General features: G+C 48.7%; 7 protein-coding genes across 7 annotated transcripts; 3 read left to right on the top strand and 4 right to left on the bottom strand.

The window, feature by feature from the left end:
* Positions 1 to 1,266: 1,266 nt before the first annotated feature.
* On the top strand, positions 1,267 to 5,257 carry EPUS_01719 (uncharacterized protein; the record flags this gene model as incomplete). Its single annotated transcript, XM_007804324.1, has 2 exons — positions 1,267 to 1,929; positions 2,015 to 5,257. 2 exons carry the CDS (start codon positions 1,267 to 1,269, stop codon positions 5,255 to 5,257), a joined length of 3,906 nt encoding a protein of 1,301 aa, XP_007802515.1.
* An 852-nt stretch (positions 5,258 to 6,109) lies between these two features.
* EPUS_01718 (Vacuolar fusion protein mon1) lies at positions 6,110 to 7,981 on the bottom strand (the record flags this gene model as incomplete). Its single annotated transcript, XM_007804323.1, has 1 exon — positions 6,110 to 7,981. One exon carries the CDS (start codon positions 7,979 to 7,981, stop codon positions 6,110 to 6,112), a length of 1,872 nt encoding a protein of 623 aa, XP_007802514.1.
* A 338-nt stretch (positions 7,982 to 8,319) lies between these two features.
* On the top strand, positions 8,320 to 13,982 carry EPUS_01717 (uncharacterized protein; the record flags this gene model as incomplete). The annotated part of the gene is made up of 4 exons (XM_007804322.1): positions 8,320 to 8,416; positions 8,471 to 10,952; positions 11,002 to 11,207; positions 11,260 to 13,982. The coding sequence occupies 4 exons, from the start codon at positions 8,320 to 8,322 to the stop codon at positions 13,980 to 13,982; spliced, it is 5,508 nt and encodes a 1,835-aa protein (XP_007802513.1).
* Positions 13,983 to 15,122: 1,140 nt separating this feature from the next.
* EPUS_01716 (Phosphoenolpyruvate carboxykinase) lies at positions 15,123 to 17,203 on the bottom strand (the record flags this gene model as incomplete). The annotated part of the gene is made up of 4 exons (XM_007804321.1): positions 15,123 to 16,463; positions 16,657 to 16,857; positions 16,904 to 16,979; positions 17,028 to 17,203. 4 exons carry the CDS (start codon positions 17,201 to 17,203, stop codon positions 15,123 to 15,125), a joined length of 1,794 nt encoding a protein of 597 aa, XP_007802512.1.
* Positions 17,204 to 18,094: 891 nt separating this feature from the next.
* EPUS_01715 (uncharacterized protein) lies at positions 18,095 to 18,914 on the bottom strand (the record flags this gene model as incomplete). The annotated part of the gene is made up of 3 exons (XM_007804320.1): positions 18,095 to 18,257; positions 18,303 to 18,795; positions 18,848 to 18,914. 3 exons carry the CDS (start codon positions 18,912 to 18,914, stop codon positions 18,095 to 18,097), a joined length of 723 nt encoding a protein of 240 aa, XP_007802511.1.
* Positions 18,915 to 21,363: 2,449 nt separating this feature from the next.
* Positions 21,364 to 22,160, bottom strand: EPUS_01714 (Dolichol-phosphate mannosyltransferase; the record flags this gene model as incomplete). The annotated part of the gene is made up of 2 exons (XM_007804319.1): positions 21,364 to 21,997; positions 22,057 to 22,160. 2 exons carry the CDS (start codon positions 22,158 to 22,160, stop codon positions 21,364 to 21,366), a joined length of 738 nt encoding a protein of 245 aa, XP_007802510.1.
* A 271-nt stretch (positions 22,161 to 22,431) lies between these two features.
* Positions 22,432 to 24,103, top strand: EPUS_01713 (uncharacterized protein; the record flags this gene model as incomplete). The annotated part of the gene is made up of 3 exons (XM_007804318.1): positions 22,432 to 22,468; positions 22,716 to 22,764; positions 22,816 to 24,103. 3 exons carry the CDS (start codon positions 22,432 to 22,434, stop codon positions 24,101 to 24,103), a joined length of 1,374 nt encoding a protein of 457 aa, XP_007802509.1.
* Between the last annotated feature and the right edge of the window lie 670 nt (positions 24,104 to 24,773).

The raw sequence follows: 24,773 nt of genomic DNA, 5'->3' as shown, positions 1-24,773 counted from the left end.
CTCATACAATTTTACACCAACATTTCCCACGTTCTTTTTCATTTTGTGTGGTTACGGGTGAAATACACTTCAGATGTACATACTGAGTCGTTGCGTGAGAGGCTAACAGGATTTACTGGGCCATTCTAAACAGGACATTTCTGAGGTTCCATCTATATGTAAGTCGCAGTGCTCTTGCACATCCACATCAATCGCTCACGCCTCCATAATTACCCTCACAAGATGGGAGAAATGAAAACACAACTTCCAGCCACCTACTTCGTTTCCTTCAGAACAAGATCACACAATCGCAAACCTACCCCTTTGACAAGCTGGTAGTAGCTGCAAACCCCAAGATTACAGAAGCTTCCGAGAAAAGAACGGGCAGTGGAATGGGCTGCGGTTTCTCTTAATAGGAAAAAGCGCTTCCATGAGTTTAAATGAATTAAACCATACTAGTGCAATAATTTCTGCTGCAGCCTTGGCAAGAAGAACACCAAAACTTTTAAAGTACATTTTTACTTCTCAATGTTTCTATATCAGATATTGGATTTTTGAAGAATTTCAAGATTTAGGAATACTCAGATTCTCAAGTGATATCGCATGATACTATTTTCAAAATCTCAAGTCAAATAATTAGAGTAATGCAGATAGTAACGCATTTGAAAGTAAATCAAGTGTGATGTTCCTTTTGCCAAGACTGCAGCAAAAATTCCTCCGGTAAATCGATGTAAGCTTACGGAGACGCTATTCCCTTTAAAGAGAAGTCCCACATTCAGTGACACAAGGGATAATAAATAAAAAGAATGATAAATTATAAGTCGGGATGTTAATAACACGACTTTGGCGGTGTTTGCACTGAAGTTAATAATATGGCTAAAATATGGGAAGTTGCTCTCAGATGTATAGGACAATGTCTGCTTGGTCAATAACTAGCCCATTTCGAGCATGGTGTGTGTGGCGCAGCCCACTAAGCCCGTCTGAGGGACTGAGGCAATTGAACGGGTCAACTGTGCCCAAAATTTGCAATTAACGAGATGTCAGTCGAAGCGAAGTCCCGTCGACTCCCGAGGGACGAGTTATATTGCAAGATCTTCGGACGTGCGCGAGTGGCAAGATCAAAATACAATTGCGCCGAAGCTCCCCACGCCCTCAATACCAGACTCATCAGCTCGTCTGGAGGTAGATGACCAGATTGACGGCGCCTTGTCCTTTGATTCTTTCCGACAGACTTGACAGTGCTTAACTAGACGCTCCGGGCGGATCGTTCCGCGTCTGCGTGCCGGCATGTCAAACTCGAAAAGCTTCCTCCACCGAATCTACCCGATTGACACGAACGACACCGAGGGCGAAGTGGATATCATTGCTGTCCATGGGCTGGATCCTTTGAACAACCCATTACATGCCACTGAGACGTGGACTGCTGCCAACGGCAATCTCTGGCTCAAGGACTTCCTACCCCTGCGACAGCCACGTATCCGAGTATTCTTGTACGGATATAACTCAAGTGCCGTCTTCGGTGCTTCTATCACGGGCGTTAACGGCGCGGCGGAGAACCTTCTCAATTACCTGCGCCTTGAGCGACAACTCGACCAAAATCGACCCATTGTATGGGTGTCTCACAGTCTTGGTGGCCTCGTGGTCAAGAAGGCAATTATAAACGCATACGTAAGTGGCGACTACTACAAAAGTATTCACGATGCTACCAGAGGCGTCATCTTCTTTGGGACGCCACATCGTGGGGGCAACTTTGCTACATTGGGTGATCGTATGGCACAGATCTGTCGCGTTGTGACCGGAAATGTCAGGAATAATATCATGGAGACCCTCCGGAAGGATTCCATGTTCGCGGGTGATATTAACAAGGATTTTGCACGTCGAGCGGCCGCGCTGGAGTTACGAGTTGTAAATTTTATTGAGAATCTGCCGATCGCAAGGCATCTCGGCCTGGTAAGTTTGTTGTTTGGGCTTCAACGGCCACCACCAACCCTTGAAACCTCGATCCGTGAATGTTACGCTTTACTAATTTGTCTAGGTTGTTCCTCAAAGCTCTGCCGCGCTCGACTGGCCGGAGCCCGCCGAGATTAAACTCCACCTAGAAGCGACACACACGGCAATGTGCAAATTTGGCGAAAGAAATGAAATGTACAAGCTAGTCGAGGATAACGTGTGTGAGCTGCTTACATGGTCAATCAACAGCGCGATTGCCAGCACTCAGCAGGTTCAGCTACTCCCAAAGTACCCCCATGCTACTGAAGCATTCCTTGATCCAGCACTACTTCCGATGCCAGGGAATGTTCTACTGGGTGAGAACGCATTGCTTAGGCTTGGTCCACGGATGAAGTACGAACCCTCGATGGAATCGTTGACTGGTGGTGTTGCCAAAGACCATAAACTCGGCGGCAGCAGTCCTTGGTTGAGTAAGCTGGCTGGTCTGCGTCCGTTCTCCAATCTCTCGAGTTTTAGGCCTCCCGGAGCGAAGTCCACGACGTCCGATAGCTCGACGGACACCATGACCGCATGGCCCATACGTATGCTACCGCATCCGCGCCCAACCAGCATAGTGAGGCGTGCGCAATTATTTGAAAAACTCCTCGTGGCGTCTGGAGACGGTCCTGTTGCACTTCACGGCATCGGCGGCGTCGGGAAGACGCAGTTGGCCGTGAGACTGGCTTATTGGTTTCTGGATCGAGACCCTGAATTTTCCGTCATCTGGATTCACGCCGCAAGCGTAGAGACTTGTGCTGAGGGTCTGAGAACGTTTGCCAAGAAATACGGAATTGTTGATCCTCAAAACAATCCAGTCTCAGACCAGCATTTCCCAAGGACCTCGCTTGTGAAGCTGCTACGTTGCGTACGGACTTGGCTTGGGCGCGCACCAGTGCGTAAATGGCTGATCGTCTTTGATTCTGCCGAGGAGGGAGACGCATTAACATCTCCACTGACTGAACTTGGGCTTTCCTTAGAAGGTGACGACGTTCAAAGCCTTTCAATCATCGACTGCGTACCAGCAGGTGGCTTCGTTGTCTTTACAACTAAGAGTCGCGCAGCAGCGGCAAAATTCTCGCACCTCAAATTTGGAAAAATGCCCGAAGCTGGAAAAATGCTCGAAGTTGGAAGATTCTCTCTTGAAGAAGCCACGCTTATGCTGGAAATGGGTCTCGACGATGACCTCCTGATGGGCACTCCAACGGTACCTCAACAGAGGTCATTGACACTAGATTTCGGGAATGGACTCATTGAGGACAAGATCCCGCACGGCGTCCGTCAGTATCGCACAGACCGAGCCTCAGAGCTGGCTGAAAAATTGGATTGCCTTCCACTAGCTATATCTCAAGCTGCCGCCTTCATGAATAAAAACCGATTATCAACTGCCGATTATCTTCAGAGAATGACCGCGTCCAGCGATGAGATGCTCGCAGAGCTCATGGCCCGGCCCCAACCATTAGAGACGCAAATGGGCGTCCCAAGGTCCATTTACGATACATGGAGGCTCTCGTATCAGACCATCCAGAGCCATAAACCTCTAGCTGTCGATGTGCTGGCCTTCATGTCTTTCTTAGAGGAGGATTCGATTATCCTTAGTCTTCTTCAAGCAGCATTCTGTGTCGGCACTGATGTGAAACTAGTCGATGCCCTAGGTGAGCTCCGGAATTACGAATTGATTCACTCAGGTTCCGTCCCGGACATTTTTACCATGCACCGCTTGGTTCAAGCAACCACGATAAAGTGGCTCAAGGAGCGCAAAATCAACGTGCAGTGGGCACGAGCAGTATTGATGACAATCGCAGACAAATTTCCAAATCCTGAAAACAGTACTTCGTGGCCAGAGTGCGCCGCATGGCTTCCACATGCCAGCAAAATACTCCGAGTTCCACTTTTCGAGACGGCCGCCGACAAAGCTGCTTTGGCTACTCTGCACTTGAAAGTAGGCCACTACTATTTCCAAACGGGTCGGTGGTCAGAAGCACAGGCATCTACAGAGATCGCTAGCAATCTCAGAACCGAGATTTTTGGACCATTGGAAATGCCGACACTAGAGGCCAAGGACCAACTAATCCAGATAGTCCGACAACTTGGCCAATTTAACCTGGCCGAAGCGACAGCTCGGGAAGTGAAGCGCTACAGAAAACGCCAGCTTGGTATAAAGAACGAACTCACTTTAAAAAGCTACGGTGTGCTTGGTATGACGCTCGATGATCAAGGCCAATATGCTGAAGCATTACGGTACGCAGAGAAAGCTTTGAAAGGGTTCCAAGACTTACATGGAGCTACCGATCCGCTACATCCAGACATATTGATTAGTACGTATCGCTTAGGGGCGTCGTACGAGCTGATAGGGAATTTCTCAAAGAGTGAGACACTCCTATCTGAAGCCTTGCAGGGCCTGAACCAGCGAGGCCAAGGAGAGACGCAGCACGTATCTGAAGTATTGCATCGGCTTTCACATCTGCAGCGAGGGCTTGGCAATTACCGCGAATCCGAGGAGAGCGCACTTGCTTCAATGAAAATGCGGCGCAAACTGTTGGGTTGGGACCATCCAGATACTACGAAGGCGTACTTGAGCGCAGGCTGGTCTATTCAATGTCAAGAACGGTACCAGGAATCTGCGGACGTCTTTACGGCCGTAGTTCAAATATGCAAACCAAAGATCGGCGCACACCATGCTGACACTTACACCGCATCCTACTTTCTCGCCGAGTCACTAAAAGGTTTGGGAGAATTCGGGCAGGCCAAAGAACTACATTCTCGGGTTTTGATGGGCAGGAAAAAGGCCCTGCGATCCCATCACCCAGACATACTCACGAGCCAAGTTGGCCTCGCCGGTGTCCTCCTTATCCTCCGCGACTTCAAAGAAGCTGAAGAGCTGACGCTAGAGGTGTACAATTTCCTAAAGAAAGAAGGCAAGATCTTCAAGGAAAGGGCGGCAATAGCCTGGACCTGCATGTCCAACATGGGCCAGCTCCACTCAGACCGAGCCCTTCGTGCTGGGAGTGAATCCGAAAGGAAGACGCAGTGGAAAGAAGCAATCAAATGGGCTCGCCAGCTGGTAGAAAGCCAGGAACACGTCCTTGGATCGCGGCATCCAAAAACCATCAAGGCATCGCAGACGCACACGAAATACCTCAATGGCATGTCAGGTAGACGGCATTCCACCAATAGCAGCATACCTGACAGTACGGTTGCAAACGTGACACCCTTTTCAAGGATGACCCTTGCAGAACAGGAAGACGAGAAGACGCCTCTTTATCAAACAAAATCTATGGAAGAAAAGTGACAGCCAGGACGTAGTCCATGATATTCACCAGTTAAAGGCCTCATCCCAATAATTCGTCACAAACCTTGACGAGACTAGTCGGAATTTCATGCACATGATTTCATTGCCGACGTCTTTGTGACCAGCTTTAATCTTATCTCTAAAGTTACTTCTTATCTAGGCTGAGTTTGGGAATCTAGTTAGAGCCTCAAAAGAGGAGTCGGGTATCCCTTGTGTCACTGGATGCTTCTCCTTCCGCTTCGGGACTAGTATAGAATGCTTATATCAGGCTAATTATTGTAGCTACGAGGATGCAAATAGTACCATTCGAAAGATGTGAGAGTTAGCTTTCGAATGATAAAGTGTTGAACCAAAAGGGCTGCAGCTCTAATGGCTGCACAAACATATTTTGTTTGACATAAAGTTATACTTGAAATTTTTGGTGTTCTTCTTGCCAAGACTGCAGCCAACTTTAGTTGATTTAAGGTCACGGAGACGCTACTCTTAGTAAGGAAGGATACCCATTCAGTGACACAGGGGATAGGGTTTTTTTAGTAACACGTGATCAACTTCTTAGCCATCTGGCCACTGGGGAGGGAATGGCGACTGGGCGGTAGCAATTTGCCGCTTTTCGAAATCGCTTTGAGGTCCTGAAAGCGCTCTAACTAACTCATTGTATTGACGGAGCTGAAGACGACTACACCACAGTGGATTCGGGATTCTCACTCTTAGGAAGGGAAGATACGGTTCTGATCTGCTCTTTGGGGTCCCAATGTATTGCGTGTGAGTGGACCACATGGTTGCCAAATGACCATGAAAGCAATAGACATCTGAACGCTGGGGGCGACTCTTCCTAGTTCCCCTTACTACTGCTCAAAAGACAGCACCTCCAATAAGAAAAACCCTTTCCTCCTCCTCCTGCACCCACTGCACAACCTTGTTCGCACTGTGTGCCAACGCGTTCCTCCCCGTACCAGGTCCGGCAACACAGTACAGCTCAAACATCGGCGTCACCCACGCCAGCGCAGCATGCGAAGCACTCACACTGTGGTGAACCTTGACGCTCGCATGCTTGGTGTGCACACTTGCATGAAGTTCGTGATATACGGAGAGCAACCTTCGCCGTAGGCGTGGGGTTTCGTAGCATGTGAACGACGGCATGAAAAACTGTACATTGGCCTTTGATTTGAATAGGAAATGGCGAAGCACAGTACCGGGGACGATGTCGGTGGGTACGGGACGGCCTGCTTGGATTGCATTTTGGATGGTACCTAGACTTCGACTTCGGCCGAGTTCGTGGACAAGGTAGTTCTTCACGCTTCGCATTGATTCGAAGCTTTCTTTGTTTGCGCTGATGAGGATGATCGCAACCGCGTCTTCTTTGGGGATTTCTTCCTCGGCGGCTGCTTGGCGGATGTTGTTGTTTGTCAGGCTGAGGAAGCTCACAAACATGTACAGATAGCCTTTCGGGTTGAAGCCGGGTAAGCATAGTGGGATCCAGGATTCTCCACCGCCGGTCTTGACCCCTTCCGCTTCAAAGAGCATATTGAATATTAGTTGAAGATCACCCGGGTGGAGGGAGTGCTTTTTGGGGCGCACAACGCTCACAAGACGGCCCCCAGCAACAATAAGGCCGTAGAGCAGGTCATCGACTCTGGACTTCAGAAGCGTGTTGTTGATGATGTCACGATGTGACTTGCGGAGCTTGAGGCTTTCCAATGCAGAGAGAAGCGTAGAAGGCGAGCCACGGGTGAAACTGTCGGCAAGTGACGAAAGAAGAACTTCCGTTCCTTGAAGTGGTCGGCGAAGGTCGCTGGAGGGACGCACCGAAAATATATGTGTCAGATTGGGGAGTGTCAGTGTGGAGAGAATCTGCATGTAGAGCGCCTCAAGCTGTAGGCGCAATTGTGTGTCTGATTCCAGGATACGACTAATGGCCACCAGGAACAAGTTTGCTTGGGACAGAATTACGAAGCGCGCACCTGCGGAGGAGAAGCTTCGTAAGGAGTTTCCTGATGATTGGTAGAATGAAATGATGGTCTGAACAATGCCGATATAGCCTGAGATGACAGCATCCGAACCATGGCGCGTATAAATTGGTTTCCCAGCAGCAGATAATATCATGAAATGCTTGCTCTTTGACTTCCACAATGAGTGAGCCAACTCTTCGTTATTTCCGTCCTCGTCGACCTCTGGTATCTTGTCGAACTCCTTGTCGAAATCGATGTCTACAGCATCGGCCTCAAATTGACTTGAGAAAACATCCTGAAAGGGGCGCGAATTGCCTTCGTCGTCGTCATCGGTAATGTCGTTGCCAAATAAGCTGCTGACCTCTTCTCTTGTCTCGAGTTGTGGAACATAGCTACGCAAGCTGGATGAATCTCCCGTGTCGCTCACTCGTGGACTTCCTATAACGCCTCGCTTCAGTGTCGAACTTGAGGGAGATCTGGCGCCAATTGATGTATGCAGCTTGCGGGATCCATCGTTTGTGGTATAAGTGTTTACATCGGTGGTTGTGACAGCGGTCGTGGTGCCCGACAGGAGGCCATCTTTTGACCCGTGTTCCTGGTAGGAGGTTGATGGACGACTGCGGAGAGTAGATAGGTTTGTGGGTCGCGGAGGAAGTGGAGGTCTTGGGACTTCTAATTTCGACCTTTCAATCGTAGTCTTTGGAGATTTGGGAGTTGAAGGACTCGAATGTGCCTGGGTGTTGTGGTCATCGCCCTCGTTGGATATCCGGGGCATTCTCAATGCGCGCTCTGTAGTGCCATCGTCCACCAATCCACCCTGTCATACTGAGCTCTCGCGCATCTCACTTCGAGTGCTAAGATGTGACCTCTTTTCGCAAAATGGAATCATCCACCCTCCTCTGGTTGGGCCTTCGGTTGCTGGTTGCGAGTTGTGAAGATTGGTAATGGCGGAGGATTGCCGGCGAAAACATGCCGCAAACCAAAATGTTTATTCGCTTCTCACATCTCGACATGAGTGAAGTATTCCCCATCACGGCCTACTTGACCTTCTACACGTACTCCTGCACGGATCAGCTATCATGACATTCGACCTGCTATCCTACGATTACCAGCATGGCTCTCACCCCAGGGCTGATGCTAAGATCAACGTCTCCTGCCACTTCCGATGACTCCCCTCAACGCGGGCGTCGCGGTCGAGAGCTACAGGATGGTGCAAGGAGTCCTTCGACCCTTACGGATCAATGCTGATGGTCGGTACTGGCAGAAACCTTGACAAAAGACAAAGCCTTCCGACGCTATGTTGCGGGCGTGGACAGAGCACTAGGATTATTCGATGCTACCCTTCAAGAATGGGCAGATTATATCTCTTTCCTGAGCCGCCTGCTGAAAGCCTTCCACACTCATCCTGGGGGCATTACGCTCATACCACGCAAATACCTCGTCGCAAAACGACTAGCACAATGCATGCACCCATCTTTGCCTTCTGGTGTACATCAAAAAGCATTGGAAGTCTGCAAGTTCATATTTGGCCTAATCGGAAAGGATGGCCTGGCTGAGGATCTGGCGGTTTACCTACCCGGAATTGCTTCTACCCTGACATTTGCCTCTATCTCTGTCCGATCACTATTCTTGTCCTTGATCGAGGAGTATGTGCTCAAGCTCCCAACATCTGCACTTCGGCCAGCTGTAAAGGCATTGATCCTAGCTCTGCTCCCCGGCCTGGAAGAAGAAAGTAGTGACGAGTTCGAGAAGACTATTCAGTTACTCAACCGATTCAAACATACATTCGGTTCTGTCGGACTGGGGCAAGTGTTCTGGCAAAACTTGTTCTTGGCCTCAATCACGAGCCCAAGTCGGCGGCAAGGCGTTCTGGTCTACTTGAGTCGGTATCTTCCTAAATTGAGTAACGCAGTACCCGACTCGGCTGCTTCCGTGAACGATGAAGATTCAAAGAGTGTCGAAATTGCTGCAGTTACAATCCCAGAACCAGGCCTGTTGTTAAGATGCTTCGCTACTGGTCTTGCCGACGAGCAAATGCTTGTCCAACGAGGTTTTCTGGATTTACTTGTCACACACTTGCCGCTACATGCGTCACTCTTCCGTCAACACGTCCTCTTGGACGATCTCCAATTGCTTATGTCGGCTGCTGTGGGCGTTGTACTTCGACGGGATATGAGCTTGAACAGACGTCTATGGTCTTGGTTCATGGGTCCCGAACAGAAAGTCAAGAATGAGAGCATTCCATCCTCCCCAGATGATACTGCTCCTGTCGATGGTCGAAATAGCACGGTAGACCCTGATATGCCTTCGTATTATCAGACGTACGGGGTTCAAACCTTGACACAGAGCTTGCAATCAATGATCAAGCTGGAGTCTCGTACACCTTCTACGGTTTCTAGGCCATTTCGAATTGGGCTTTCTCTGATGGATCAATGGGAAATCGGCAATTCTGTGATCAACGTAGTTTTTCTGTCCCTGATTCGAAGTCTTCATGCGTATCAGCAAATTGCCACTTCCAGAGAGGAATTTGGGGAAGTCTTCCGCAGCGCCAATGTCTTCTTTGATGGGGTAGAAAGCACTCTCATCTGGTCCAGAATGCTCGGTCTTGTTCTTGCAGACGGAAAAGCGAAGGGAGATATTCTACATGACTTGGATCTTGCGACATTCGTCATTTCCAACTTCAACGTGAGAGAGGAAGAGATGGTAGTGCTGCATATACCCTTGGTGTCGTTAGCTATGCTCGAAAATCTCTCTCAAGTGGAGGAATTCAAAACAAGCAATGCTTCACCTGTTTGCGATCGTGAAGTACAGTGTGCGATGTTTCATGTCCTCACCCGTATGATTGATATGATACCGGAACGTGCTTTTACGTCAAAAGGCAGTTCGTCGGGAACGCCTACTGGAACGCCTACTTGTGCGATAAAAGAGATGGTCAAGTCATTTTTCGACCATAATCAAGATGCTGCACAGGCGTCGCAGCTGCCAATCTTTCCAACAATGTTGGGTCAGCACTTTCTTCAGCTCCTGACGTCTATGATAACCAAACAGATGCGCTTTGACACGGATGGCTCTGACCTCTCGCGCAGCGTCCAAGTATTGTCACTTCTCCTTACGAAGCTGCCGTCATATGATGGCCTTGGCGGATCCGTCCTTGTCAGGGCTATAGAGGAACGTCTTGCTCTTGAAGCCGAATTACCCTTTGCCGTAGTATCTTCTGCCACAGCTCTTGTAACCAACTTTTTGGTTGCCAATCCTCCTAATCACATTATCCAGGCTGATGATGTCTTACAAATCGTTCCACTACTTGTTCGGCGGCTTTGGACATATCTTTCATTCTCTTCTCCTCAGCAACACATTGAAACCGTACAACTTCTTGAAGACATCCAACATCTCGTCTGGAAGGAGGAGTTAGTGACAAGCACGATATTGGGATTGCTTGTTGGAGCCGATGCAGATTTAGATGAGTCCTATCATCCCAACAAAGAAGCCTTCGAGCGATTTGCGACGCTCTGGTCTCACAGTCATAAGGCCGCCAAAGCCCTTGCAAGATCGAATGGTGGAGCCCTAGCATCAAGACATGGCGTACGGAAAGGATTGACCGACGACCATCAACAACAATCAACAAGTGGATTTTCATCCATGCTGAGCCAAGCGATGATATCCGTTCTCAATGTCCTCCGAGGGCCTGAAACGGAGGTTTACGTAGTATGTCGTGATTGGTTGCAAAACCTTGCAGATCTCTCTAGGTACGAAGGCTCAGTATTTTGCTGGTATGGCCGCTGACGGTTGTCATAGGGTTTTCGACACGGTGATCGCATCCATCAAGAAGTCGTTAAGCTCCGATACAAAAGATTCTGCTTCACTCGACAAGATTGAGGCTGGCAGTGATTTGATGGATGTTCTCAACCAACTTGTGGCTACACAGTCGAGAGACCAATGGGTGAGGTTTGCGCTTCAACCTGGGACCACTTCGAACAACCATCAGTCTTTCAAGGCAAGAGGTCTGCACCGTGGGCTGTAGTCTCGATGCTTCATGCTAACCGGTGTTTCCAGCATCCGGAACCGAGTCGGTTCAGACCACTGTGGCAAAACTCTGTCAGGAGGTTATCCAGAAGCATGAGCTGCATGGCGATCAGCTTACATTTCGACAAATCTTGCGTCTGCAGCGAGCTACGCTCAATCTGCTGCGACAACTTTTCAGCAGGTCTAATAATGAGCCATTGATCGAACTGCAGATTGATCATCTACTCGTAGCTCAACTTGGCAGATCTGTAGTCCTCGAGGGTCGGCTCCTTCAATCAGATCTCCTAGACACTCTTCTGATCTTATTGACTTCAAAGGTTAATGTCAGGAGAGAGCGTGAAGCAAAGCGTGACCCTTCTATGGAGGAAGAACGCCCGGAAGATCGTCCGAAATTGAGCAACACTTCCATCTCAAGTAGAATCACACTTTCCACTCAACAAATTGACACTAGCAAATTGTTGGAAGCACCGGATGATCTTTTGACCTGTCTCCTGAAGGGCATTGCGAATTCATCTTCACGAGACGTGATACACAAATGGGTTCAACTTGTCTGTGAGAGCATTTATTTCTACACTTCATACATTTTCAACATATTGATGAAGATGGTCGAGACTTTCTGCAAACAGATCGAACTTTGCTTCGTGGGCATGAAGGCACAGTATGAGAAAGAATCCTTGGTGGAGACGAACTTTGAAACGCCGCTTTCGCATCTTCTCAATGGACTTGACTTTGTATTAGCCCGAGCACATGAACAACTTCTGGCTGAAGAGGATGGTTTGTCTACAAACAACAGTCCGGAACCACAGCAAGGGTTCTTCGGAGCCATGGTGTCTGGAAGTCTGTCAAGACAAGCTCGCAACAACACAAACAACAACCGGCTGACCGTCATACTTTGCTTTCAAGATGCACTAAACACGTGTTTCAATATTTGGTCCTGGCAAAGCTTGAACTTGGATTCTTCGGACACTCTGGCATCCTTTCAATTTGCCTCGCAGAAAATTCGTGGTCGCAGTCGCAGGATTCTTGAACATCTATTGTCAGCAGAGCCACTAGAAAGCATCGAGGCGCTAGCGCACATCTGGGTGAAAGCCATTGCAGAGAACGACACCATCAGAACCGAATCGCTGTTGGGCCTTGTGCACACACTGGAGGGTTCGCGACCTGGGATCACCATGCCAGCAATTTTCAATGCAATATATTCTCGAACACATCCAAGTGTCCTGGTTCTGAGCCAAAAGTCGACCCTTTCTTCGAATCTGACCGAGTCGGATCTGGTTGCATTTCTGAGTGTGTACGCGCAATCTCTAGAGGATGATGTTCTTGAAGAAATCTGGAAGGACTGTACAACTTTCCTTCGTGATGTCCTGGGCAATCCTATGCCACACCGACAAATTTTGATCCGACTGATCCATTTCATTGCCATTCTGGGTGGAAAGATGGAGAATACCAATTTCGGTGAAGAGCGGAAGATGCGAAGGGAACTAGCTGACCTCTTCATACGTCTTCTGACAGCAATTTTCACCATTAAGCCGCAGAGTTCGTCTCGGGAGAAGACGTCTGTTGACTTTGCTGGATTTGGCTCCGATACTGTTGAACAGGCCCTTGATCAGAATTTTGCGGCTGTTTCTGCATTGCTGGAAGAATCTGACCGTCTCGTTCCTGTCATAACTCACATGGTGTCTAACATTATTACTCCCTTATTTCGGTCACGCCAATTTCCCCAAATTATGACCCTCACAAGCCTCAACCTTCTGCTCAAGATTTCAAAGATCCAGAATGCATCGAAAGCTTGGAAGAAGGAGCTGACAGATTCCTTTAATGATCCCAAATTCTTCTCCTCTCCACTATCGATCGTCAAAGACGGCTGGCTTCAACTCCTACGTCAGCTAGCGTTTATCGAGAAAACTCTTCTACCCGAGCTTCTATCACGGCTCAATTCTCCAACAGCAGCTGGAATCATGTTTGGAGTTGGAGCAACCGCAGCTCGATTGGAAGCGGACAAAAAAGCCCAGCTCAACCTTCGACGGATATGCTGCATAGTACTAGCAGTTGAGTACGATACATTTGCCACACACCTCAGCATGCTGCAGGCAAAGCTTGAAGAATTATTCACAGCATCATCCATATCCTCACCCAGCTCCACAACCCGTACAGAGATCTACATGGTGATTCGTGCATTAATTCTGAAGTCTTCTGCAGGACAAATGGCAAGCTTCTGGCCGCTACTCAACACCGAACTTCGACCGGCATTTAGCTCCATCTACGACGACAACGAGGATCAGACCTACAACAATTACTCCCTCCTACAAGCCGCTAAACTTCTCGATGTACTGCTCTTGACAAACCCGGAGGACTTTCAACCACAAGAATGGCTCTTCGTCACGGATACAGTCGACGCCGTTTACAGGCCTGAAGATTGGCATCCGACAGCCCTGATCGATGAAGTTGCACAAGCTATGATGGAAAACGCAGAATCCAACATTTCAACTAAACCACCTCTTTCAGCAACTGTCATGCTAGCCCCACCAGATGAGAACGACCACAACAGCCTCCGTAAGCCCTGGCTGAGCGGCGATCAAACACGAAATATCACTGAAGCGGAGATTCCAGAGGCGCTATTAAGACCCTTCTTCGGCCAGTTAAGCATCCATGTCTACGAGCGGACTTATAGTCTTAGTGAGCCGGATATGGAGGCCTGCAGGGAGGATTTGTTGAGGGATTTGTTTGACGAGAGGACTTTGGTTGGTTCGTGATGGAACTGGAAACGGAGACGGAAATGGAAATGGAAATGGATAAGCGAACCAAGGATGCAGCTCATCGGGAAATTGCTGGCAGCAAACGCCGGACATTCGCTTTTCATGATACTCGTGCTGCCTTCATGAGTGAGACCACTGGGTATGAAAACAGTGATTGACTATACCCGAAAAATTCTCGAGATGTATCTACAATCATACGGTTTGCAGATGTGCGGAACAACGAATTCGCTTGAGCAAGTGAAAACAGAGTGTTGCATCTCCGCAACCTGCTCCTTCGCTGCAGTAGGGGAATACAGGTCCAGATCCCGCAGCAAGCAAGCAAACAGGCCCAACCTTCCCTTCCTTCCAGCGGTTATGCATACCCGGTGCGGTCTTGCTGATGCCCAATTCCCCGTAGTTACCGGCGGAACATCTTCATGATTGATTGGTAGACCTGGAAATGAAACGGGAGAATTAACGAACTCCGCCAGAGAATCTAAGTTCACCTAATTAAATCACAGGAATGGGAAATCCCTCTTTTCAACAGCGATGTTGTTGCTTCTTGCACCATACAGATTCTGAGGCTCGAAGTGGAAATGACGAAATGGTAGATCTGATCGGTGATCAGCGCACGATCTTCAGACGTTGATGGTAAAAGCTAATGAGACCGGCGGCGAGGGAGGGACGACTGAAGTCGATCATAGACACTTATCCTTGATAAAGCGCCGTGCCTACTATTGAGACGCAGCAGCTTGCTGAATGCGTGTCTTCTTCGATGGTCGTGATAAAGTAGTATAATTGATTCGTAATTGGAGCAGAGGGAAGTACCCTTGATGAGTCTGATATAGGGCACGTACTACCCGAAGAAGGCTTTTCCACGATAAATCTTGCGATCTCTTGATGATATTAGACTAACTTGAGGTAGTTACTATGTAAGTCACATGAGCCAGTAAAAAGCATATGTAGTGACGCCCAGCCTATGTATACAACTGGGTACAGAGGGCGCCTCCGGAGTCTTCGGAGAAATCGGTTTCCGAACGACAGACAGCACAGCACAATCCCTCAAATTCGCGCCGTAACTGCGAAAGCGCTTGCGACATTCCCATCTCCATCCAGGTAAATGCCCTTCACGAAAGTGCAATTCGACAAATCCACCCCTCAAACGTCAGGCCCAGCCTTGATCACTTCCTCCGTCGCTTCATCACTGTATTTCTTGAAATTCTCTGCAAACAAACCTCCTAGCTTCGTGACCTCTTCCTTGAAATCCGCAGTGCCAGTCCAGCTCTTCTTAGGGTTGAGTAACTCATCCGGCACACCTGGACACGTTTTTGGTACACTCAGGTTGAAAGTGTCATAGACCTCGTACTCAGCATTGGCAAGCTCGCCAGAATGGATGGCATCTAGGATGGCACGAGTATATTTTAATGGACAGCGTTTGCCGCCAGTGGTTGCGCCGGCGCCTACCCAGCCGGTATTGAGAAGCCAGGCGTTTGCTTTGTGCTGAGATATCTTGTCTGCAAGCATCTTGGCATATCGCATGGGGTGCAGGGCGAGGAAGGGTTGCGCGAAGCAGGAAGAGAAAGTGGCTTGAGGCTCGGTAACACCGTCTTCAGTGCCGGCCATCTTTGAAGTGTAGCCGGAAATGAAGTGGAACATGGTTTGTGCGGTGTTGAGTTTCGAGATTGGTGGAAGGACTCCTCTGGCATCACAGGTCAGAAGAATGATATTAGTTGGGTGCTTGTCGGTCATGCAGGGTATCTTTGCGTTGCCAATGTATTCGATGGGATAAGCGCAGCGAGTATTCTCTGTCAGAGTTGCATCATTGTAATCTACCTCTCGTGTTTGTGGGTCGAAGACGACGTTCTCGAGTACTGACCCGAATTTGATGGCGTTGAAAATGTCGGGCTCCTTTTCGGCAGATAGTCCGATACATTTTGCATAGCAGCCTCCTTCGATGTTGAAGACACCGGTGTCTGACCAACAATGCTCATCGTCTCCGATCAAAGCACGTTTGGGATCGGCGGAAAGAGTTGTCTTGCCAGTTCCGGAAAGACCGAAGAAAACCGTCACGTCACCCTTCTCGCCCTCGTTTGCGGAAGAGTGCAAGGTCAAAACGTTATGCTTAACTGGCATCTCATAGAACAAGACAGTGAAGATGCCCTTTTTCATTTCCCCAGCATATTCTGTTCCAAGGATGACCATCTCCTTCTCGGCAAAGTTGATGGCCACACTAGTTGCACTTGTCATACCGGTAGTATATCTGTTTGCTGGGAATGATCCGGCATTGTAAATCACGTAATCGGGATGGAAACCAGTCAATTCTTCTCGTTTAGGTCGAATAAGCATGTTTCGCATGAACAAGGCATGATAGGCACGGGCGCAAACGACTCGAACATTGATCCGGTACTTCTCATCCCAACCTGCATATCCATCGACGACGTAGATTCGATTTCTCGTATTGAGGTAATCGATGGCTCGCTCACGATTGATCTTCCATACCTGGACAGTCATCAGTCAGCAAAGGGCCCGCCAAGCTGGACCATGGGATCGGCACGTGAAGCGGGGAAGACACGGAACATTTTTCGCGGAATCTTGATTGCGGGGAAGACTCGACTGGCCCAAAAGATGACCAAGGGCATTTTGAAGCTCGGCATCTTCTTCGAGGGACATGTGAAGGAGTCGTGCGACTTACATATGGACTCATCGGCTTGTTCACAGGGCCCCACCAAACATCTTTTTCTGAGCCTTCTTCTTGCACAATGCGTTTGTCCAATGGTGACCGGCCAGTCTTTGCCCCAGAATATGCCGTCAACGCTCCGGTCGAGGTTATTGCAGAACCAGTCTCGTAGACCAGTGCATCTTCGTAGAGGGCAGAGACAGAAGGGTTGGCGACCTGGAGTATGTTAGTAGTGGCCTGTCGAGGCAGCAGAGTGACATACAATGGCCACACGATCATAATCAATGTGTGCGGTTTCATGGAGTTCTTCCTCAATTTCGGTGTGCTCTCGTGTAGGTCTGTGCATGATTAGAATGGGATTCTTCAGCTGCAGAGGACGAACATACTGAACACCACCAGGATGCAGCGCTGTCTTATTGACTGAATTGGAAACCATCGTTGCGTGAGGGTGGTCTGTCAACTGCGTTTTGGCGACGTTCGAACGAGCAGTGCCTGTTCCTCCTGAAGGTGATGGTGTTCGTGGGATGTTTGTTTTGGAGATGGATAGCTTGGAAGTAGCCATTTGAAGCGAAGCAGCTGATGATATACGAAGTAGAGGCCTGGAAACGTGAAACCTTGCGAATGATGTGCGGAAAAAGTCGGGTGTCTTCAAATGGGAGGTCTGGTGTTTGATTGGAGCAGAGGTTTGGAGGAGTCTGTGGAGCATACGACGGCCTTCATGGGCACTTCAAGACCTTGGTCACGATGTGGAGCCTTTCCCTTCTGCCGAGATGTTTTCGTTGGTACAGTAACGAAGCTGATGGCTAGTACAGAGCAGGTGTGGAGGAGTCAAACGTAATATGTTGTACCAGACCAATGATACATCGCAAGAAAGCAAATGGGGTCACGTTTTAAGGCTGTGAATTATGGGCTGCCGATTCAATGCATAATCTAAAGACACGCCCGGATCCGCAAACGCCCACAGCCAACAGCCAACAGCGGCCTTATGTTACTCGGTATTATCAGAGAGCCCTTCCCCGCAAACAGGGCACAAAGCCCCCTGGCAGACCTCAAACGGAGGGATGGGAACCCTTGGCCTACTAACGGAATTCTCTCCACAAACTTGACTGGAAAAGGTCTTAGCCTGGGGTAAAGCCCCTACATCTCCTTCCATTGGCCTGCATCATGATCGATAGAAGTAGTCCATATTTGATGCTCCTTGCAGAAACATGATGGTACGCCCGAAATGTATCATGTACTCGGAACAAAGCCAAATCCAACTCCATTGTTCGGGAGGAATCGGGATTACTAGCCGCATGAGACGCACTCATGCTCGCAGGTTGCAGAAGACACAAACACATCTCCATCCATGTGCAATAAATGCCATTGTGCCAAACCAGTATTGAAGCCGCGTAGGAATATCTCGAAGGCACCTCCTCGGTCTGGACCATGAAAACTTGTTCTCGAAAAATCTTTATGCAGTCTTTTGCCATACGCTGTAGACACCGATTAAACTGCTCACTGTCCCAGCAAGACCAACAATGCCATCGTCAAGATTGACATATCCGAGCGCGGAGCTGGGTACTGTCAGGTCGCAGATATCTGAAAGGAGCTGGATATTGGCAGCCGTTCGTTGTCTAGTCTATATTAGCGCGATCTTCATCTTTCTCTGCTGCGATTACCTTTCAATCTTCTTTGCTTCCACTTTTCCTTCTCCATCCTTCTCATTGATGGCTTTGGCTCGCTGCATCAACATGTAATTTGAGTAGAACCCAGATAATGCGCTGGCTAGCAGCCCCACTAGCCATGCCTTGTATGCCTGCGCTTGCATCCTCTTGGCAGCTGCACTCTTTTTGATTCCTACCGCATCCATCACAGTCAACATGTCAAAGCTCATATAAAACGCGTAGCCCAGCTGTCTCATAACGGCAAGATACTGTAAGATCTGGTCACCGCCATTGGCTCTGACCTTGCCGCTTGCATCGTAGAGTTCGGCAGCTGCTTTGAAGTGCTCAACGAATTTGCCTATCCTCATGATCTTTCGGGTATGACCGAATTGAGTCTTGATTGCGACATAGGGAGCGAATTGGGAAGGGGGACTGTTTGTCCGGTAGAGGTACCACGCGTAGAAGCGGGAGAAATATTGGAAGGTCCGGAGGAGTTTGTCGCGGCCAACTATACATGGTTAGTGGTAGGTTGGTAGAGAGCTTGGAGGTGTGAGATAGACTCGTTGTTGCGACGTAGCGAAGGTAGTGCGCCACCGAAGGGTGGTAGATCAGAGCATCTGCAACCATGATGAACAATAGATGCGAAGAAGTCGAAGCTAGGAGATGGGGATTGTTGAACTCCGGAAAGTAATATTGATAGTTGATGCTGCGACATGTTCATCTTGATCCTGGATAGTAGTGACTGCAACGGACCTCGGTATATTAGCTTGGCATGAGATATCTTACCCGAGTTAATCTTTTAGTCTTTCTACCTTGCCCCTTTAACAAGCGACGAGCGAGGGTTGGGAAGCATTCTCTGACGTGGTTGCGGACAGCTGCATCTCCTTGGTCGCTGGGCTATCAAAATGTATTCATATCTTTTCTCCCGCAGTGTGCTTCTTTATTGTTCTCATGTTCATTGCCCTGCAAGTCCTCTGTAGTACTTTGGCGTCGCTGGCCACTTACGACCCCCCCAACTTCTTATTTGATTTCTAGTCAGCATAACTTCCCCTAATATGACAGAGCGTCCCACCCCAAGCTGCCCTAAGTCGACGAAAACATGTACTGTTTCCCCGATTTCTATTGGGAGGATTTCCCAGACTCCACAAATAATGTCAAAGTCTTATCGGTCTGACCCATTCCGTCAACTCAACAAACTTCTGAACGTGACCGTGATTGGTTGGCGACTTACTCTACGTTGTACGAGTTTCCACTTCGAATGCCTCGAATAAGCAGTATAGATAGAGATGCTTTCTGGGACTCCTTGAACTCGAGCGCATGCTGAGTTGTCGATTTGGACTGATGCTCACTCCATCTCACACACCAGAGGTGTGGCGGTAGCATACTGGTTGAATTCTCAAACAAAGTATGTAAGTGGTAACCAGCCTTTGGTGTCACTGCTTGACAAAGGCGTTGAATTACCTATCTACGAGATGAGAGCATGGCTTCGGACGTACACAAATCTATCCTTGACCTGCTATACAAACTCTTACTCTATACTGGTCGACCGTGCGTTCTTCCCACATATTCCTTACATGATCTACACCAATTTCCACTGTTCTTCGCAACAGGTCAGTCGGGTTGTCATCTATTTAGGACTTGGAGTATGACGCCCCCTAGGACCAACGCCGAGGAGCACCGTGGACCAGGCAGGCATTGCCACCTGCGTCCCGGTGGCAATGTAATGTATATCTTTGCACAATCTGTCTAGCATCGCAACTAACTCGTCTTAGGTCATTGTTTCTGGTATTCCGAGCTGAAGCAACCAAGCAGCCCGAGTTCAAGCCGAAGCTCCTTTCGACGGGGGAGTAAGGCTTCAGTGGACCCACATCCCCTATACAGTGAGCCCTTTGTGCTCATGTTTCACTGTTGGTCTTTTAGCCATACTTGATACGAATTCACGAGCCGCGCAACTGCGACACAATACACTGGCACCGCTAATGTAGCCAAAGTATGTGGATTCTATGGTATGCGCTAGCATCAGAGGCTCAATCAAGGTTTCTACATATCTGTGAGTCTTGGTGTGACAGATTGCGGTGCGTAATCATTAACTACCGGAAAATTATCAGTCTTCATCGGACAGCCTTTTGCTCGATTACTCTGTGCTAAGGTGCACAGATTCAACGGAACCATCGTAATTTGAAGAATGCTGATCAGATGAGTGCAGGACTACAAAGTATATGCACTGGACGTTACTATTGGACCTGGACTGGAATCACTCACTAGTGAGGGTGCCCGGAGCTCACAAGTAGATATCACATCCAAGTAGGGATTCAATTGACTCATTTACGACATTGATTGAGAATGAGACCACTGACGTACTCCTCAATATTGTGGCTTAATCTGGCTAATGCTTGCCATTGTCCACACGCTGACAGCATCATAGGCATAATGTATCCCCTAGACCAGGACTCGCTTTTACAGACGAACTCGGTCGTTCTCAACAGGACCTTTTCTGTCAACACAATCGGTCCATTGTCGCTGATACAGGCTTTGCTTCCAAATCTTCTCAAGTCATCTAATCCTCGTATAGGTAATATGTCATCTCGAGTGGGGTCTGTCGGTGGCAATGCCTCTGGCAGATCATACGCCTGCTGAGCATCCAAGGCTGCACTCGATAGTATCAGTAAGAGCATGGCAATGGACCTGAAAGAAAGCAAGGTAATAGTGGTAGTGATGCATCCCGGCTATGGCACAACAGGAATAATTCCTAGCAACCATCACTTACCGGAAGCAACTGAACCCGAGGAGGCGGCTTCAAAGTTGTGGAAGTTATTGATGGCGAAGAGTATTGAAGACATGGGTAGGTTCTGGCATAGGGAAGGTCAAGAATTGCCCTGGTGAATGAGAAGTTCAGCTTCGCATCTTGACTTCAGTTTTGCGTTAGGTTCTTATTGACTGGGGATCGAAGGAGCCAGCCGCAGGAAATGTATGGCGGCTTAATCAATCGAACGATGGTTGTGTTCGGAGCCGCAACTTCAATGCAAACCATTGGAATTAAGCGCCAGGCATCGCTGCTTCTCATGTTCCTTATTGGTCAGACGGTCCACCATAGCCAAAGAACGCCCTTGAGGTATTCCAGTATCTCTTCGCCACCAAGTTTGCTTTCCCCATACAATCGGTCCACGAATGTGATCGGGCATTCCTCTACTTGGAGACCCATTGCTTTTGCACGAACCATCATCTCCATTTGAAAAGTGTATCCTTTGCTTTCAGTAGTCTCAATCACTTTGATGAGAGCTTCCTTTTTGTAGAGTCGGAAGGAGCCTGTCAGGTCGCTCACTCCTGGGCGAAGCACGAAATCGGCGATAATATTTGCTCCAACGCTTGTCATCTTTCGTTTCAAATCCCACCCATAAACGCCGCTAATCGATTCGTTGCGTGATCGGTACCTGGTCCCTGTAACAATATCACAATCACTTCTCCTTTGTATCTCGATAAATCTGGGTATAAATTTCGGGTGGTGTGAGAAGTCGGCATCCATGATAATGACGAAATTGCCGGAGACAAATCGTAGACCATGGACGTAAGCGGTCCCTAGACCAAGTTTGCCAGCTCGAGGTTTGAGGACGATGCGGTCAGGACCGAAAGCGGTACGCAGTTCTTTGGCACGGTCTAAGGTACCATCGGGAGAAGCATCATCGACGATGATGATCTCCCAATCGAGCATGCTGTGGAATAAATTGGTCAGCGACCACAGGCTGTTAGGTCACAGCAGGGGCTCGATTACTTTTCCTCAAACACGTCGTGCAGCATCTGGACAATGACAGGTAGGTTCTGGCGTTCATTATATGTGGGAAGAATCACAGAATATTTGTTTTTTGGCGGATCCATCTCGCGATATGTGGTGCAGTGGTCGACTGTGTTGATGACGCAGGCAGGAACCAGACCTTGTCAGAGCTGGAGTGTAATCGAAGCTACGAAGTGTGAAGTGTGAAGTGCGAAGTGCGTGGAGATTGAGGTGTCCTCTTCGGCACAACCTCGGTCTTTGGCTGTAATCTGATGCGAACACTGAAAGGACCGCCGGACCATGCTCGTACCCTAGAATGCTACGGAGTAGATGAAAGATTTATCAAATAGCAGCCGAGTCTGTGACAACTTCGTGATGGCTTCGAAACCTCTGAAGAAAGTGGCCAATCGTGGTAGGCTTCTCTTTGTCTGTTATTGGCACTCTGCCCACATAGGTTGCTATTGCTTCTCAAGGCTGAACGTCTTGCCTGCTATCTCTTGGGTATTGAGAGTCTTTGTTGCGATATAGGCCTCCTGCTGCAGCCATACAGTCTATTGGTTGCAGTGGGAGGACTAGCTTTTATCATTCTTTTAATGGAGTCCACCCTCTCAGATTTCAATGATAATAAGTGGTGCACATTCTAACGACAGGACTGGCAGCATCTCTCACACGACAATCCACCAGTGGTCCATTAGACGCAGGGATAGAGTAATGTCTACAGTTATCTGCTCTCTGATATCCACCATTAACACCATCTAGCCCTCTCAGCCATTCTGTGCCAACCCAGGTTTCTTCTCCTCACTCCGATTCAACCATTGTGTCGCCCGCGACATCTTCTCGTCAATCACCTTTTCGGCCCACCATCAAGTCTCTTCCACCTCCATCTCCGTCCAATTACAGGTTCAATCCGGAGGATCCAGTGCCGCAAACCAAAGATCTGTCATTCCTGCTCCATCCATCCTTCTATCTTCCCATATCTCAGACAGAGGTCCCGCCTCAATTTCGTACCGACCTGACGCCAATATCAGCTTCTGCATCTCTTCCCGAGTTGCTCGCCGAGACTGACAGGCTCCTCTCAAGAGGGCAGTTTCTCGCCGCGGCTCATACAGCGGCTGGAGCATTGACCTCAACAGCGCTTGATTCCACTGATGTGAAGACTATAGCTGATCTGCTTTCCATCCGATATTCGTGCTTAGAGCTGACTGGAAACACTCAAATAGCTGCTCAGGAATCAAAAGCACTCGAAGATCTGAACTCGGACTTTTACTACGTCGTTTCCCCTCCACCATCTTTCCGGGGGTCACAATTAGAGACCACAGATGATCTCCCAATCCATATCCTCCCTTTCCGCCTTCGACTGCAAGCATCGCGTCTGCAGTCCATAGGATTCTCTGATCCGCGACGCGGTGTTTCCGCTTTGTACGACCTAGGACTTGAATGCCGCGATCATATCTCTTCCTCACGGATCACTACCATTGAGAAACAGCTATGGGTACAGCGCCTAAAGGAGCTCGGTATTCGAGTGGCGAATGCTCTAATAGAGGTCAACGACCTAGAATGCGCCAAGAGAACGTTGAAAGATTTGCAATCCTCTGGTGACGTGGACTGGAAGGTACGGATGGGTTTGATGCTACTAAAGGTTGGGGATTTACCTGCCGCGAAGGAGCTGTTGGATGACTCGTCTGAGACGGTGGCGATGCTTAAACCACTTCTTGCGACTGCTGAGGGTCAATTCGAGGGAGCGATTCAAGGATGGGATGACCTCCGTACTCGGAATCAGGAAATGCACCTAGCGTCGATCGTGCGACAGAACCTCGCTGTCAACTACCTTTACGCTGGCCACCTTAATGCTGCTCGCCATATAATGGAGAGTGCAGTCGATCAAGGGGAGGGCCATCGAAGCCTAACCTTCAACCTGGCTACGATCTATGAGCTTAGCTCTGAGAAATCGCAAGAACTAAAGAAGGATCTTGCGAACAAGGTGGCATCACAAGATCATGCCATGCTCAAGGGTCATGGAAAGATGAACGCCGACTTCAAGCTCTAATGCTCTTTCAGGACAAGTGGCTCATCGACCTCAAGCATAATCTGCGAACTCCGATACGGAGGGAGATAGCTCTCTTGCATGGTTACCGTAGATTTCTTATCACAATTTATCTGATGCATGATCAAGGGCCGTTTGTCTTGATCTTCAGGGAACATATCGCGAGCCGAGGACATTCCTGTTCTGAAAAGGGTAACATGCTTGGATCGAAAGAGAGGTCCATAACTCCGACAAGGAATAGACGTTCGATGCCCGGAAGTCCCTGAACAAATCGGACACCTCTGAACTCTGATTCGACTTTTCGGCCCCAAAAGCAACGAACAGGTGACATGACCAATAGCTTGATCAGATATTTGGACACACATACCACCCGAGGGTACCAGACGTTTTCACTACCATTCACTTTAAAATAATGTGTGAACATCGACTCATGAATGAATCGAATGGATAGACAAGAATACAGAGAGACTTACTTGATACTGACAATCTGATCCCGTTGAGGTCTCAGGGACTAATATCGATCCAACTCGGCATGGGATTGTGGCGCGGAGAATGTCGCACAGAGACTCGGACAAGAACCATACTGTCGTCCACAGCTATCTCGGTTAGAGGGAACTTGAAATACCTTAATGCCTTCCTGTTGTGTTCTGTCTCTAATACAGGGCATTTCAAG

The sequence above is a fragment of the Endocarpon pusillum genome (assembly GCF_000464535.1).
Source record: "Endocarpon pusillum Z07020 unplaced genomic scaffold scaffold3350, whole genome shotgun sequence".
NCBI lineage: Eukaryota > Fungi > Ascomycota > Eurotiomycetes > Verrucariales > Verrucariaceae > Endocarpon > Endocarpon pusillum.
This window is presented reverse-complemented; position numbering and strand designations above follow the sequence as displayed.